Here is a 16,716-nt window from a genome sequence, read left to right on the forward strand (position 1 = left end):
AGAGGTGGGGAGGAAGGTAGAGGTAGCCATCTTTGTTCTGATTGGAAGGGACCTGTACCTGCGCCCTGAAGTTAGCAGGGTGTGCGAGGAGCCAGTGGATATTTGGCTGCCTTGATTTTCATTTCAGGTGCTGTAGTCTGATTGTAGGGCAGCACAGTGGTGCAGCGGATAGCGCTGTTACCTCACAGCAAGAAGGACCTTTCTGTGAGGAGTTTGTATGTTCTCTGCGTATCTCTGGCTCCCTCCCGTCATCAAAAGCATACGACATAGGTGAATTGGTTATGCCAAATTTGTCCGTAGGTGTGTGTGTAGCCCTGCGATGAACTGGCGGGTCAGGACTGCTCTCCCATTTCCTCACAGCACACTGTGGCTGAGGCTGGAAACAGGTGCATGTATTTAAGCAAGGGAAGAAGGGAACGCTTAATAATTCCACAGAATGCCTTGGCAGCTGACAAGAATGACTGTCGGTGCCAATTGTTTACAGTACAGGTCAGGTTACCGTGGCAGCAAAGGTTTCTCTAAGGTGCCGGAGTAAGTGATGGCTTACTATTTAACTCAGGCAGCCAGTCTGGATTATGGACTGATTCCAGTTCTGGAACAGGACACTATCTCGCCAGACAACGTGAACCCCAGCCCTGCCCCCCCGACCCCTTCCTCGCTTCCTTCCACCCTTCCTCCCAGCCTCTTGACGACTCCCCCCAATAAAGACCCAAGCCCTGGCTCCCCCCCCTCCGGGACCCTGCCCCCCCCCCCCAGCGCAGACCCCGACTTCCCCAACCAACTTTCCTTCCAACAACCAACCTTCCTTCCTTCCCTCCTTCTATCCACCCAACCTCCCATGCAGCCTTGACGACTCCCCCCCCATTAAAGACCCAAGCCCTCTGGCTCCCCCCCAGTAAAGACCAAAACCTTGGCTCCCCCCAGCGCAGACCCAGACTCCCCCCATTAAAACCCCACCTACCACCAGCGGGAATATTGCTGTGTTCTGTTCTCAATTCCGTTTCCAGAATGGCGGCGTGTACACACGCTGCGGCCCGAGGCTCCCGGCTTTATGTTCCGATGAGTGCCTAAAGCCGTGGGCCTTCTCACGATTTTATTATGTTCGCATAATGATAATAAAGTACCTATCTTAAATCTTGAATCTTGAATCAATCTCCAAACAATTATAAAATAAAATAAAACACCAGGTCCATATAAAGTGCTGTAAGTTAACACAACAAAAAACAAAACACTTTTTCGGAGCAATTTTAAAGTGATTCTGAAATAATTTCGGACTCACTTTAAAATCACGTTCGTTTGGAAACAACAAAAAAAATTAAACAATTTAAAAAAATTGAGACTATTTCTGGCAAGAAACACGTGATCGGCTGAAAGATGAGAATTAACACACACTGAAGTCCTGTGCAAATTTAACTGCTTATTATCTTTTCTAAATCACATTAATTTCTAAATTAGCTGACTGGCTGACGAGCGGACGACGCTGCTCCCAGAAACAGACGCCTTTATTTTTCAACAGGAAGTACGTCACACGCTTCCTAACACTCGTTTAAATTCGTCCTCCCCTCGGAAACACTCGGACATAATGGGCGTGGCGAGGATCAGCCAGCGGTACAATCGGATGATCCCCCGTGTGGGCGGGGCCAATTATGAGGAAATGGGTGGGGTTGGTTGGATGGATGGATGCACGACCGACTGTTCCGAGGAAAACCGGGGAGGGACTCCCACACCGACGCCGGCAGCTTCACCGCTCACAGTCACCGCTTTCCGCTGCTATTCTCCCGCAACGCCGCTCAGAAAATCTACACCTGAGCTCCAGCCCGCCCAGCGACATTTAGCGACGCACCGACAAAACCGAACTCGAATGCTGCCATTTCTCTAAAGAAATATCCGCGAAGAGTTCGGAGGTTCCGTTGAAGATAATCGGCGGCAGGATGGAGACGCAGCTACATGTGCCCACCGGGCTGCCGGTAATTAAGAAAATTCCCATTTACGTGGAGGAACACAAAGTGACGGAGGGAGCCATGGCACTAATTAAGGAGCTCCGACCTGCGTGGGACTCGAACCACGTCAAGACGAAGGTAAGTGTTAGCCTAGCTCGTTGCATGCTAGGTGCATGCTAGGTGGAGATGAGGCAGCTCCGCAGCATCACCAAAGCCCGACCCGGGTCAGCCGGAGGCGGGCCGGTAAACCGTTAATGGCCGGCCGGGTGGATTCATCTTACCGAGCTGCGAGCTGTCTCAGCAGCCTGTAAAAATAATAAACGTGTTCAATGTTTAAAGTAAAAGGGTTTGTGCAAGTCAGCGTCGAGTGTAGTAAATTAATCAAACATTTATAAACAGGCGGTGTTTACCAATGTATTACTTTTTTTTTTTTATTGGATTATTGATTACTTTTCCATAATCGAACAAGGGTTGAATATAATTATAATTTTAAGAATTGCATTTACTGATTCGTGTTTATTGTCCAGACATTATTTCTAATTTATTCTCAGCTGAAGTTCTTTGTTAATTATCCCTCTTCATTTTTGCCCAATTTAATCAACATTATCTTGCATTTTGGGGGGGGGGGGGGGTAGTTTAAAGGTCAGAGCATTTTACTTTAATTCTGGGCAAAGTCAATGTAAATATTTAAATGTGCATTCTGCACATGAAAACATCTTTTTTTTTTGTTCTTTTTTTTTTGCATTTTTAGTCTAAATCGAGTTGAATTACATCCAATATATATATTTGTCATTTTATTAAGAGAAATTCTTTTATTTCTTATGATATTTCTGTGTTTTGTTTCCGACCCCTGATCCGGTGATCTCAGTTTCATCCTATGACTAATATGGAAAAACTACAAAACAACATTATGATAATTACGTTTGAGCCGCCTACCTTTCGAGTCTTACCTCACCTGTGACACGCCATCGTGAAGATGACGACCTACATTTGACGTGTGAACCGTTTCGCCTCTGGTGTTCTTGAGCAATGCATTTCAGGCACGCACCTTGTTAATTTGTTTTTTTGAGGATCGAGTGATTGATGCGTTACTCACAAGTCAGAGTCGATGGACTAGATCTCACAGTGGATGTGATCACGCCCTCCATTCGTGCAGCGCGGAGTTTTACAAGCAGAGCAACTTGCATGTCATCCCATGAAACATCATATTAGAAAACAGTGCTAGGAAGGTATTATTTGGTTCAGGAAAACTTAAACGATGCTAGGTTTCAAAACATGTTAAAGTACTTTTATGCCACAAAAAAAAACATGAAAGTTAAAGTCCAAAATGGAAACGGAAGAGACTAAAACGAGGCCCTAAATCGTCTGTAAACCCCCGGGCAGGCACCGAAGCAGGATGTTTGAATCCAGCGTCGAATTAAAACCGATAGCTTTGCAGCAGATCGGCCTCTGAGGGCGTCTCCGCTTGTGACTGGCCGAAACGCTCGACGACGCTTATGATGCGTTCCAAATTACAAAAAAAAAACAACAACTCCGATTGTTAGGCCGACGCCCCAAGGCCAAGCCGCCGACCCAACCCGCCACAAGGCGTCAAAGATTAATCGCAGACGTGCGTTAGGGCTCAGAACGAATTGGTTGAGTTGTGGAGCCATCGTTTCACCAGCAGGACGTGCTGAACGTGGGGCGGAGCCGCAGCTCGGCGCTGCCGACGGACACGCCCCAAAATGCGCACCGTCCATTTCCAGGCGGGAAACAACCATCAGGCGGGCCGGGTGTTTACCTCCGTCTGGGTCCGAGCTTATCGCTGTCTGTCAATGTATTGATTCCCGGTTTGTACGAAACGCCTGCCGGCGCATCTCTGTGGCCAAACGCGTGTGGAATGTCAGATATGTGCGAGCGAGCGCCTGTGCCGGAGATGTAAGCAGTGTGTGTGTGTGTGTGTGTGTGACTGGCCCGCTGGTGGGGTGTTGCTTTACTAAGTGGCGTTTGATTTCATCATCAGCACCAGCCTGTGCTATAATTTCTAACCCCGTCTTCCGGTCTGTCTGTCCAGAATGCGTATCCCGACAGCTCGCTGCAGTCAGAAGGCGAATGTGGCGCCGTTAAGCGCGCCGCTTACATGCGTTGATCTCGAGTGGATCAGAGCAGCATGGCGTCCTCTGTTGATTCCGAAGCGCCGGGTTTTGTTCCGGAGCCCCCGCGGCGCTGAGCAGCAGAAGTTTATCTATGTCAAAGGTTATGGGATTTCTTCCTCTTCTAGTTCTTCACCGACGGCACCACCAACAAGCTCGTGGGCTGCTACGTGGAGGACAGGCCGGAGGACGTGGTCCTGGTCCGGGTCTACGGGAACAAGACGGAGCTGATCGTGGACCGAGACAACGAGCTCAAAAGCTTCCAGGTCGGGTCGAACGACTTTTGTGCCGTTTCGGTAAATGAACACGCTGGTTTCTGACTCCGTCTCTCTCCTTTAGGTGCTACATGCTAACGGTTGCGCTCCTCGCCTCTACTGCGCCTTCCAGAACGGAATCTGCTACGAGTTCATACCGGGGGACGCTCTCGGGACGCAAGATGTCAGGGATCCTTCCATACTCAGGTGGGGGGGGGGGTATATCCCAATGTCTCATAGTTCTGGGTATTTTATGAAGACTGTCCTCGACTAACCTTAAAGCCAAATAAAACAACTCACGTTTCTCATGTCACTTTGTTGTCATGGCAATAATTGGCACCTTGCAACACAAATAGACTTAAACAGCTTCTAACCTTTTCCCGTGATCCCATTATGTATTCAGCCGTTCTCATTGGAGTCATGACACGCGGCTCCTCCGACACGGCGGCGGTGAACCCGTCGCACCGCCGCCACTGTATTTACAACTCGGCGACACTAGCATGCACAGCTAAACGAGCACACATTAACACACTTCTAATAAATAGCTGTAATTACACTAACCTTCTGGCATGTACGCACAGCGCTGAACTGAAGGAAGTAGACGTTATCTGTTAAGACAGACAAGCCACGGTAAAAGGGCATTCTACCGTGTGTGGAAAGTGAAACTATTTCCAGCTCCGACGCTGCACACGGAGATATGGTGCATTCAAAGGCGTCGGAGAACTATGGTGCGTTCACGAACGTGGGATATGTGACGATTTATGTCAGAAATGAACAATTGTCGACTGAAATAATATGGGCTTTCTAACAGTAACGTCTAACGCTCTGCACCTCCTTCCAGGCTGATAGCCAGGGAGATGGCTCGCATCCACGCCATCCACGCACACAACGGCTGCGTCCCCAAGCCCGACCTCTGGATCAAGATCCGGAAGTACTTCTCCCTCGTGGCCACAGAGTTCACCGAGCAAGCGTCCAACCTCAGGTGGGGTCGATTAGCCTTAACTGGTCCTCCTGTGTCGCGGCCCCTCGCTCAGGAAGCGCCGCCGGCAACGTTAGCTGGGAGCACGGAATGAACTTCCGCTGGAGCTGATGCCGCCGTAAACGCTTTGAAGCGAGTTTAAACATGTCGGCACGACGGCAGTACATACAGTACATACAGTACATACAGTACATGCAGTACATGCAGTACAGGCCTTATTTCAGAGAACGCTGCAGGAGGGGATGTAGATACTTCCCCAGGTGACCCCAGTAGGCGTAGACAGACCATAATACACAACCAGCCATACTTCAGAGCGTTTCCAGCAGGACTCTACAGGTGGCAACGACCTCCACTGGTGTCTGGGGTCACTCGGTTAGCGCCGTAAGACTCTGCTTCCGGGTTATGGGAATCCCTCTCCGGGTGGAGAAGCTGAGTGAACAAATCCGTCCGTCCGTCCGTCTGTCCGGCGTGGACGTGCACTTAGCCGATGGACGTGATTAATATTTCATTTGACCAGCGGCGATTGGCGATGCCATTATGAGCGTTTCGGCGCCGGCAGCCTGTTAACGGTGGCGTGCTCGTTGTAACGCGAGTAGCTCCGGTCCAGCACGCCTTCCAGGAGCCGTCATTGATGAACGATGATTTAAGTACCTGAGGGTGGGTGACTCGTAACTTATACTGAAGACATTTGGCTCCTTTATTTTAAAATGTCTAAAAGCAGAGGGGGGAGGGGCTGAGGTTTGACTGAACTTGATTTCTTTGTGTTTCTGCACCGGACTCGACGTGGCCCGCTGCCCAGATCGCCCCGCGTCCACGTTCTGATACCTTTAGACCAACTCCTGTTTATGTAACTAACAATAAGAGCCGGATGGACGAGGGAGTCCGAGGCGCGCCGAGCGCCAGCAGATGTTTGCAGAGTTCGGTCTGTCGGGTCAATTTGCTCTTTTCCTTGGCGACGCAGTCAGCTGGAGTTTTCCGCTCCCTGGCCGGCGCAGGCTTGAGGTTCCGGAGCGAACCGCTAGAAGCTTCCGAGAGCGCAAAGGAATGAACGGGAAGCCTTGAAATCAGATTCCCTTGTCGACGTCGTGAAAGTTAACTTTAAAACGACACTTCCACACCTGTTTCGCTGCTCGCCAGGTAGAGAACCGAACTCGGGGCCTCAGGGAGACGCGAGCCGGTTAGAAAAGCTCCAGCAGAGGTCGCGAGCCTCGCCGCCCGCTCTCCTTCACCTCCTGCTGTAAGGCGGACCGGATTAAGCCTCGTAAGCCCATTACAGGGCAGCGCAGGGGTCTAACTCGGCGTCTCGACACTTTCCCAGCCAGCCAATGGCGACGGGCGCGGTTCTCCGGTGCGCCTCATTGGTGGGGGATACAAAGGCAGATCAATTCTGATGCCCGTAATCCGTCAATGCAAATGTCAGATCTGTGGAAGACGAAGATGAAGACGGTGAAGACGCACTGACCCAGGAACACCCTGCAGCGCCACAACCGTCCACCGGGGGGGTTGTGGGCTCTTTGCACATTGGGCTCAGCTCTTTTTGCTTCACGGATGACACCAACAACAGAGCCTTTTTTCTTAATGTTGTTCGGTACATTTTCTTTCCTAAAAGCACGTTGACGGGCTCGGACCCGTTTTGCGTGAAACCCGTGCCGATCTCTCCTCGTCTGTGTCGCTCTCTGTCCAGAATCCAGCAGGAGGTTCCCAGCAAGGCGGCGCTGGAGCAGGAGATGGCGTGGATGAAGGAGCATCTGTCCACGCTGGGCTCCCCCGTCGTTCTCTGCCACAACGACCTGCTCTGCAAGAACATCATCCACAACAGCAAAGAGGGTAGATCCGGGACCCTCCTCTTCGTCTTCTGTCGAGCCTGAGCTGCGAATGCTGCTCTCATTTTAGCGCGGCGGTACACAAAGCGCTCGATTTAAATCGTCTGAAGTAGATCCTGTAACTTTAAGCCGTTTTTCGTACCTTTTCCACAAACCTAATCTAAAGGGAGGGAATGAGGTCACCGGTCTGACGATGGAGGGACGAAGACACGGCCGCTAACCAGCTGGTTAATGAGCTGGTTTGACCGCTGGAATCCTGACTGATTACTTTAACGTAGCGCCACCGCCTACGAGCTCTGCGCGAATTTTTCTGTCCTCAGATTGAGGCTCCTAAAATCCTGTTCCCTGTCTAGATTGTAAACCCGCCTCCACGCTTTTGGGGCTGTGTAGATGATGATGTCATCGGCACGCTTCCATCGCGTGTGTCATGAAGCACTCTTCTCCCCCCCCCCGTCTCGCCACTCAGGTCACGTTCGCTTCATCGACTACGAATACTCCAGCTACAACTACCAGGCCTTCGACATCGGCAACCACTTCAATGAATTTGCAGGTTTGCCGCGCCGCTGTGCGAGTCGTGTCGTAAACGTTTCCCCCGAACAGAAGAGCTTATGTGTGCGTGTGTGTGTGTGTGTGCGTGCGTGTGTGTGCGTGCGTGTGCGTGCGTGTGTGTGCGTGCGTGTGTGTGCGTGCGTGTGTGTGTGTGTGTGTGTGTGTGCGCGCGGCGCGCACGGCATCAGGGATGGTGGAGCAGGACTATGGTCTGTATCCCAGCCGGGAGATGCAGATGGAATGGCTCCGAGTCTACCTGCAGGCTTACAAGCTGTTCACCCAGAAATCCGAGGAGGTCAGCCCCCGAGAGCTGGAGACGCTCTACGTACAGGTCAACAAGTTCGCTCTGGTGAGGACGGACACGTCGCCGCGTCACGCGCCCTCGCGCTCGCGCTCTCGCTCCACGCCACGAGTTGCTCACGTTTAATTTGCCTCTTCAGGTTTCTCACTTCTTATGGGGCTTCTGGGCGCTCATCCAGGACAAATACTCCTCCATCGACTTCGACTTCCTCGGGTAAGTCGTCGCCTGGGAGCACGGGTGAATCGCCGCCGAATGCCCGCGCCCCTACGTAAGCGTTCGCCGGTCGCCGTGGGCTGAACGGAACGTCGTGATAGGCTGAAACCTGAGAACGTGCGTGCGTGCGTCCCATTCGTTTCGTTAGCTGAGACGTTTCCGCTCACAGACGTGGTTCGCATCCCACAGAGAGGAGTGGACCTCCGGAGGTTTATGGAGGACAGTCTCTCTCCAGCATCGCTGTCGGAACGGGGACGATGCTCCTTAGATCTACCGCAAGCAGAAATAATCAAACTGAACTGGGGACGGTTCGTCTCGGAATAGTTACTTGATGAAGGTTGTAATAAAATATGATTTATTACTTTAATTTTATCCTGATTTTTGCCCTCATAATTTGATAAAGAATCGACTCTTGGCTGAATAAATCTGAGCATTAATATTCTCGCTGTGACAGAAAATCGAATGAATGAACTCCGATTTAAAGTAAATCCCTTCCGGCCCTGCGGTGAGCTGGCGACTCGTTCGGGGTGTCTCTGGCCCGTAGCTGGCTGGTATCGGCTCCGGCATAAGCTGCGACCTGTGTTTTCGGATAAGCAGCCCAAAGATGAGATCATTTCGATCATCTCATCTTCATGAAGATGAGTGAATGAATGAATGAATGAGTGAATGAATGAATGCTCCCTTCTGCCTTTAAGTAAATGGGACGACGCTTCCCAATCCGAGCTGGAAGCCCCTCCTTCCTGCCGTCACCACCTGCCTGCTCACCTGTCTTTCAGGTACGCCGTGCTACGTTTCAACCGGTACTTCGCCACCAAACCTGCACTGATGGCTCTGCAGATCCCAGAGTGAGAAGAGGAAGACGAGGTGGGAGGAAGAGAAAAGCGGGTTTTACGGAAGAACCTTCCCGTCGGCCGGGAACGCCGCTTCCGATGGACCGCCGCTCGACCTACCGGGTGACCTCTTCTGCAACAAGCGCACTTAACTCTTTCATTCCTCCATCGTCCGTCACAACCCGAGCTCAAGCGTTTCTATGCGTGTGTGTGAACGTGTGCTTTCGTACGTTTTTTTTACGTCGTCTGAGCCGGGCTCTGGGGTCGCAGCGGTCTTATAGTGAAGGTCAAACTCTGGAGCGTTTCCTCTCCGGCGTCTCAGAAACTAGCCACGGCCGCATCTCACCGGTGTTTGTGCGGCGCGTTGGGCGAGTCCATCCCGCCGTCCTTCGGCAGACATTTCTTCACGTCCACTGCAATCCTTCCTCATTCCACCCGTCTCCCAAGCCGAGTGCTCACGTCCGTGGTTGTTCTGCGCTTGCCGAAGGTCACTCGTGTCTTCTTCTTCCTCGGCTCTTTCTTCGCTCTTTGTTGTTTCAGTTTTGCGTCTCGTCCATCCGATAGGAATGTAGGACAACTCTTCCCGTGTGCTGTGGTGGACATTTCCCCCGGAAGGATCTACCGGACACTCGGGGTGAGGAAACCGCGAGTGGAAAAGCTTTTTTTATGGACTCGTTGATGGTTAAATCTCTCTTGCTCTATAGATCTGTGATAGACTCTAGCCAAATGTGCATTAATTGATGTGGCGACACTGTGGACTCTTTAACATCTCAGGGGAAACATCTCTTTGGCTGCTCTAGTGAGGCAGACGAGCTCATCTCTGTCCGCGAACCTTTTTCCACCTCCTTGCCTTTTATGGTTACAGTGAATTGGTCCATAAAACTTTCCGTTCAAACGTGTCAGTCCTCTTGGAAAATCACAACCCCACCTGCCCCCCCTCCCCGCCCGCCTCGCCCGCCTTCCACCCGACTGAGTCGTCCTCATCTCGCTGTCTTTAATCCGTTTTGTCTCATTTCTTTTCATACTGAGCCGGTAGCCATCCCATCATCGGAGACTACCTGCTCACCCGCTACCCTTCCCATAATGCATCGCAGCAGCCTCTTTCATTCGATCGTCCCCGTTGAGCTCACAAACACAAAGTTTTAAAAGGCCGTCTCTCTTCATGTTTTAGCCTCCGGTCAGACTGAAATGACTAATCAGTCCAGAGGGGACAAGTTATTGGATGTTTTGTTTGAAACTTTGATCAACTGAATTACCTGAACACAAAGATTTGACCTTTAAACGGCTCTCCATCCACCACCACCACCACCACCCTAATGCTGACTGCTCCAACCCTTAGATTTGTTCTGAACGAGGCCTTTGTCATCATCACCTTAAGTTGTCTGGTCCCTTTTTAGTCTAGACTTCTGAAGCTCTTCATCCACGTTTGGAATGTCCTCCCAGCTCGTCTCCCTTGATGCATAACCTCCCATAGACAGCAGAGGGAGACGCTGAGCTCTGACCTTTGTCCTCCGCTGCTGGTCTCACGTAACTGCGGTTTAATAATTCATGGGGGTAGCAGAGAGACTCGCGTTAACGGTTTCCAGTCGGGACAGTTAACCCGAGGCGTGACTCGTGCTTTCAGGTTCTTGTCTTTCTTTAATCGGCGCTTTGTGAATGTGAATTTTAACTCAGGGGTTGTGTGAGGGTCTCTGAGTGGAGGAACACATACATGGTGGCATATTTGCGGGCAAAAGAGCACAAATAGAGCTCAAATGACCCGCGGTACTGGTGCGTCTTTAGTTTAAGAGTAATCCAGAGGGCCTTACTGGAGTAATCCCTTTAGCAGATTTGCAGACAAAGACCATATTAGTGGACCTTCCTGCTTGAACGCACAAAACTAATACCCCGGATAAAAAGCCCGAGTCAAAAAGGCATTTACTTTCCGAGAGCTCTAAATAAATTTGCCAGTTCACTTAACAGAAATCAGCGTTTCATCGAATGGCACTGTTTTGGGATTTTGGAATGGGCAGATAAATATTTTTCTTCTTGTAGTGGTGTGAAAAAATACCGTCCCTCTCCACATTTCTGTTTAGTTTTTTTTTATGTAGATCTCATACTGTAGTCTCTGATCTTTAAGGAAAAACAGCAGCATAAAATAAAGGCAATCTGTAAACTCAATGCATAAATATTTCCTTAGGAGCCTCATACTTAAGTCTCGGATAATTAGTTTTATCCATAAATAAATTTGTTTAAATTTCCTTTCGACTGAGTTTGCCTTTATTTTAAGTTGGTGTGAGATAAAAACAAAAAAAGGACAATCAAACTCACCCGAGCTGGAGAGGGGTTCTCTTGGTGCAAGTCTTGGAAAAAGCAATTTTTAAATCTTAAATTGTGAATCATTTCTCACGGTACTAATTATTTTGAAGGTTTTTCCTCTGACATTGAAGTTCAACACTGAATGAAGTGGAATAACTAACGCCGGGTGGAGTGAAGGGTTTTCCCTCTAGAATCTGCAAATTCCCTCTTTCCATTAAACAGTGTTTGAGGTTTTCATACCAAAATGTTCAGCTTCTACGGCGTTTGTGTTGCAGTTTGAGATTGGGTATTTTTCTGTGAATGTACTAGTTATTATTATAAAGTACTGTACAGATAACGGGTTTGCTTTCCTTTGTACGCTGATCTTAACTGATGCACAGGAACGTTTCTGCTTGTAAATGGGCTGGAAGGAGACGCGTGTCCACTCACCGGGTGTAAATACTGTAAGAAATACTGGGAAAAACTCAACTGTACAGCGATTCTTCACATCTGTGGGAGGGGTAGGAAGAATTATTTAACGGTGCCGGTAAATATTTCCATTAAAATGTATGAAATAACTCAAATGTCCGTGTTTTGATTTTGGATTATTTGTCATTTTAAAGATGAAGATGGCTCCATGCATGGGTAAGATAAGAGTAAGAAACAGGACGCTTTACCAGAATGAGCTCCTCGTTTCTTTAATTTGACCTGGAAATTAGGATTTTGAAACACACACAAATAAAAATAGGCTTATTAAAAAAAAAAAGATGACCATTAACACAAGCAGTTTATTGTCTTTCAAGAAAAACAACGCAAAAACTCTGAAAACATAGAGAAACTTACACCTTTAAATTACACAGGCTCTTTTAAACAAAATAAAGTCTCTATATTTACATCAGCAGGGATAACGACGGACGACTCGGCAAGTCTCCACTGGAATAAAATACACGTTTTCCTCTCATCCGGGCTTCAAGGCTGGAATCTTCACAGCAACTGATTGTAAAAGTCGAGCCTCGATCAGAACGCTTTTTTATTTGGTTGAACCCGTTTAATTTAAGTTGTTCAGTGTGGTTATTGATTGACGAGCGCAGAGACACCAAAGCCGTCCACGTGCTTGGCAGCAATCCAATTCCTGCAAGCTAGTGCATGCTATCAGCTAAATGTAGCTAATAGCACTGTGGCTAAAAACCTCCAGCATCACCTTCAATATATTAGCGCTATCATGCTTTTAGTTTCCCTCCAAAAGTTCAGATATATGCGTCTAATAAAGCAAGTTATTTAAAATAAATCTATTTTACTAATCTGCTAATCTCTTCAAGCTAATTTTGGGGAATGGTGGATGCTAACCTGTAGCATCATGAGCGCGGAGTTTGCCATGTGATTTGAATACACTGATTATTTCCCACGAGGAACTCTGTTAAAATCGAAAGCCACATTCCCCTCCGTCGTTTTGGTCCGGGTGTGCATTTCAGCAGTAGCGGCGCTACCGTCTGAAGGTGATCCTCGCTTCTGCCGCCATTGTTCTTGAGCACATGGGCGACATGTGGTGGCGAGCCGAGTATTTATAGCGTGTGGAAGAGAGAATATTAAGGATCTGAGGTGAGACTAACAGAAAGGCAAACCTTTTGAGACGCCTGCTTCTTCAGCACCGTGGATTTCTGGACAACATTAAAGATTAAGTTAAAGTGGAAAAACAGTGACGTGTCTGTGGAAGGTCATTTATTAAAGGGGCACTCCGGCTAAATTAAAAAACAACACTGATTGAGCAGAACGCTGGTTAAACTGTGATAACATTGAGGGTCTGGTCTGAGCGCCTCGCTTCACCAACGCTGAGGAGGGATGCAGGGTATGGTTCTAGTTCCGCCCCTGAGCTGGCGGTGGAGGTAGCTACACTTGAACCTTGACCCCCCCCCCCCTTCGCTCTGCCTCTCCGATCCGCAACACTAAAATGCTGGAATGACCCTTCCACCTCAAATTTGACTTGGATTTTTAAAGTCTCACGCTCCTCAAACGCGTTTCCATTTAGCAATGACCAGCCTTTACCAGCAGGGGGTAGCACAGACATTCAGCGCTGCCTGTTCGAACCAAAGGTTGCCAAAACTTCTGATAAATTCACGTAAGCGGATCCTCCGATTATTGGCCCTGCTGGAACCAAACCGTCGCCCCTGCATGGGCCGCATGGCTTCTCTTTTTAAATTTCCTCGCTGCTGGGTATCGAAGCGGACACGAGACGTTAACGTTACAGCTCCAGCTAAACGCGTCGACACAGGAAGTGTGTGAGATCAGAGCTCGCCCTAATGTAGAGCTTCGCTGAAAGCTCAATGACCGGGGGGTGTATGACATCATCTCTTCACTGTTCCCTAGACGTTTTCCTCTTCAACTATCAAGCGCCGCTATCCCCCCCCCCCCGCCTCCTTCAGTCCGTCAGGAGCACCAATTCCCCCTCGCTCCTCTCTCCCCCGTCACTTTGCTCCCCTTCGCTGTAAGGAGCTCGTTCCCGTTCCCTCTCTCTGGGCAGGGAAGTGGGCGTGGCTCGGCCCTCGGCTCGACGTGATGCGGGCGGGACCTGCGGCAGGTACTGCTCCAGTAAGGCGGGGTGAAAGGGCATGGGCGCCATGGCGACGGAGCTGGTTCCGCCCGGATACTGGCCCTCGCTGTTGGAGTAGTGGATCTGCTGCGGTTCCTTTGGACTGCAAAGACAGAGGCGTGCTCACAATCAGGCACGGATTCATCTACGTGTGAGATTATGCTGAGTCTCAGGGACTCGTGGGTAATGAAGTATTTTAAGAGTCCCGCCCATTTACTAGACAAGGCATGAAAATAACCAAAAAAATAACATTTGCATGCCATAAGTTCCTCTCAGATATCGGTTCTCCTCCTACGTTAATATTATCGATGCGTTTCCAGTCCAAAAGCGCCCCGAAACAAAACTAATGAGAAGTTACAGCACTGAAAACATAACAATACTCGCAAAAACACGTTTGAACGAAGCGGCGTGAAGCCGAAGGTTGCTCTGACATCCGGAGCCAGTTTTATTAGCTTCTCACAAAAGAGGAGAGATGTGGTGAGACAAAGAAACGATAGCGAAGGAGAAAAACACTCCAGGCTGTTCAACACTTGCCTCCACATCCTTAACTAGTTGGAGGAGTTAGAGGAAAGAAGGGCGAAGGACGCTACTCATCATCGAGGCCGGGCTGGGAAAACAGCCCAGCTCGACACTCGGCCTTTTGTCTGTGTGTGGAGATGTAGAGAAAAAGTTTTGTGGGCGAAGTAACGCGTAGCTAAAACCATCGAGTGAACCAAATCCTACAAAGTAAAGCGTAGCTTAAACCATTGAGTGAACCAAATCCTACAAAGTAAAGCGTAGTTAAACCATCTAGTGAACCAAATCCTACAAAGTAAAGCGTAGCTTAAACCATCTGGTGAACCAAATCCTACAAAGTAAAGCGTAGCTAAAACCATCTAGTGAACCAAATCCTACAAAGTAAAGCGTAGTTAAACCATCTAGTGAACCAAATCCTACAAAGTAAAGCGTAGCTTAAACCATCTGGTGAACCGAATCCTACAAAGTAAAGCGTAGCTAAAACCATCTGGTGAACCAAATCCTACAAAGTAAGGCGTAGCTAAAACCATCGAGTGAACCAAATCCTACAAAGTAAAGCGTAGCTAAAACCATCTGGTGAACCAAATCCTACAAAGTAAAGCGTAGCTAAAACCATCTGGTGAACCAAATCCTACAAAGTAAAGCGTAGCTAAAACCATCTGGTGAACCAAATCCTACAAAGTAAAGCGTAGCTAAAACCATCTGGTGAACCAAATCCTACAAAGTAAAGCGTAGCTAAAACCATCTGGTGAACCAAATCCTACAAAGTAAAGCGTAGTTAAACCATCGAGTGAACCAAATCCTACAAAGTAAAGCGTAGCTAAAACCATTGAGTGAACCAAATCCTACAAAGTAAAGCGCCCAGTTGTGCCCTGCGTTCCCGTGGGCTCCTCCTACCTGTGAGTGTAAGTCGTCCTCTGCTCCTGCCGGCGGCTCTTCATCATGGCCTTGTACTCGCCGACCCTCAGCCTCCGCCCCTCCACGATGCAGGTCCGTTTGGGCCGGGGCTTGTACTTGTAGTCCGGGTAGCGCTCCAGGTGCTGCCTGCTAAGCCTCGCCTGCTCTTCGTAGTACGGCTGCTTCTCCTGGTTGGACATTCCCTTCCACCGGGAGCCTGCAGACAGATCGGAGCGAGGAGGGATATGCGTTTAGCGAGGAGGCCGACGGCGGCGTTTAATCGGGACAGGGTCGCCAGGTCCACGCCACTGTGCCATTCTCTTCATAGATTCCCGCAAATCCTTGTTGCATGCTTTTTTTCTGTCAGTCTTCAACATCAGCGTACCTGGTGAACGGTTAGAGAAGCGTCGCCCTGATTTGAAGCAGACCAAACTGAGCGCTCGCGTTTCATTCCTTCCGTCGGGCGCGTTCCACTCCGCTTCCATTTCGATAGATCGCTCTCCGATCCGACTTTGTGACGGGCCAATTATAACCATTCATCTAATCGGTGACGGGTTTCGTTAGGATGACTGACGGAGCAGCGTCTCCGGTACAATTTTGAAAGGTCACGTGTGCCGCAAGAGGTCTCCTCCGTCGTGTCCCGCTGACAGGGCGCCGCTGCCCGGGATCAAAGGCACTGGGAACTGGCAACCCGGGCTCATCAAATATGAAATCAAACACCTGTTGCGTCGCTGCACACGTGTCCCGTTTGAACCCAGTTCCGTGCAGATGCATTTTGAGCTGAGGCATTCCAGACTAACGTCCGGACCTACGAGGGGCGGCGAACACATCGCCTGAGGCCTTTCCCATTTCCTTTTTTTTTTTTGAATGGTTATTTCTTTCGATGATTCACACGTATGGAAAAGAACGCTGAATAAACCCGAGCAAAGCTGCTCGGTGAGAATCGGCACGAAAGTTCCCTTTAAATCTAAAATTCGATATTTAATTTCCGTGTTAAAGATCGCCGCCATTTCTAATCCTGGCAGCAATTAAACGCTGCCGCTGCAGTCGAGGTGGGATGGCGACGTCGTGCGTCTCTACCAGCCGAGTTGGGCGGCGCTCTTGTTGTTCTCTCCGGGTTGAAGGCGTGGTTACAACACATCCTAAACCGGAGAGGTGTGAAAGTAGCCGGCGCAGCGACTGGTGTGAAAAAGTAAAAGGACAAAGAGATCACTGGTAAAAAAGAATTCCCTGTGGAAACGGAGGCGACTTTTTGTTTGGGCCCGTTTGGCACCTTACGCCGCACCACATTGATTTAACTCCGCCTACGACGCCGTCTAACGGGTCAATCGCCCCACCCACTCCCCTCGGCGCCACGCTCACCCAGGATCTTGCTGATGGAGGAGTTGTGCATGTCCGGGAAGGCCTGCAGGATCCTC

General features: G+C 49.5%; 1 protein-coding gene across 1 annotated transcript; it reads left to right on the forward strand.

Moving 5' to 3' along the window:
- Positions 1–1,931: 1,931 nt before the first annotated feature.
- On the forward strand, positions 1,932–9,040 carry LOC137916564 (ethanolamine kinase 1-like). Its single transcript, XM_068759552.1, has 9 exons — positions 1,932–2,078; positions 4,201–4,338; positions 4,412–4,533; positions 5,168–5,308; positions 6,990–7,132; positions 7,595–7,678; positions 7,866–8,026; positions 8,118–8,191; positions 8,968–9,040. Exons 1-9 carry the CDS (start codon positions 1,932–1,934, stop codon positions 9,038–9,040), a joined length of 1,083 nt encoding a protein of 360 aa, XP_068615653.1.
- Positions 9,041–16,716: the final 7,676 nt, after the last annotated feature.

Source organism: Brachionichthys hirsutus, unplaced genomic scaffold (assembly GCF_040956055.1).
Source record: "Brachionichthys hirsutus isolate HB-005 unplaced genomic scaffold, CSIRO-AGI_Bhir_v1 contig_834, whole genome shotgun sequence".
Classification (NCBI taxonomy): domain Eukaryota; kingdom Metazoa; phylum Chordata; class Actinopteri; order Lophiiformes; family Brachionichthyidae; genus Brachionichthys; species Brachionichthys hirsutus.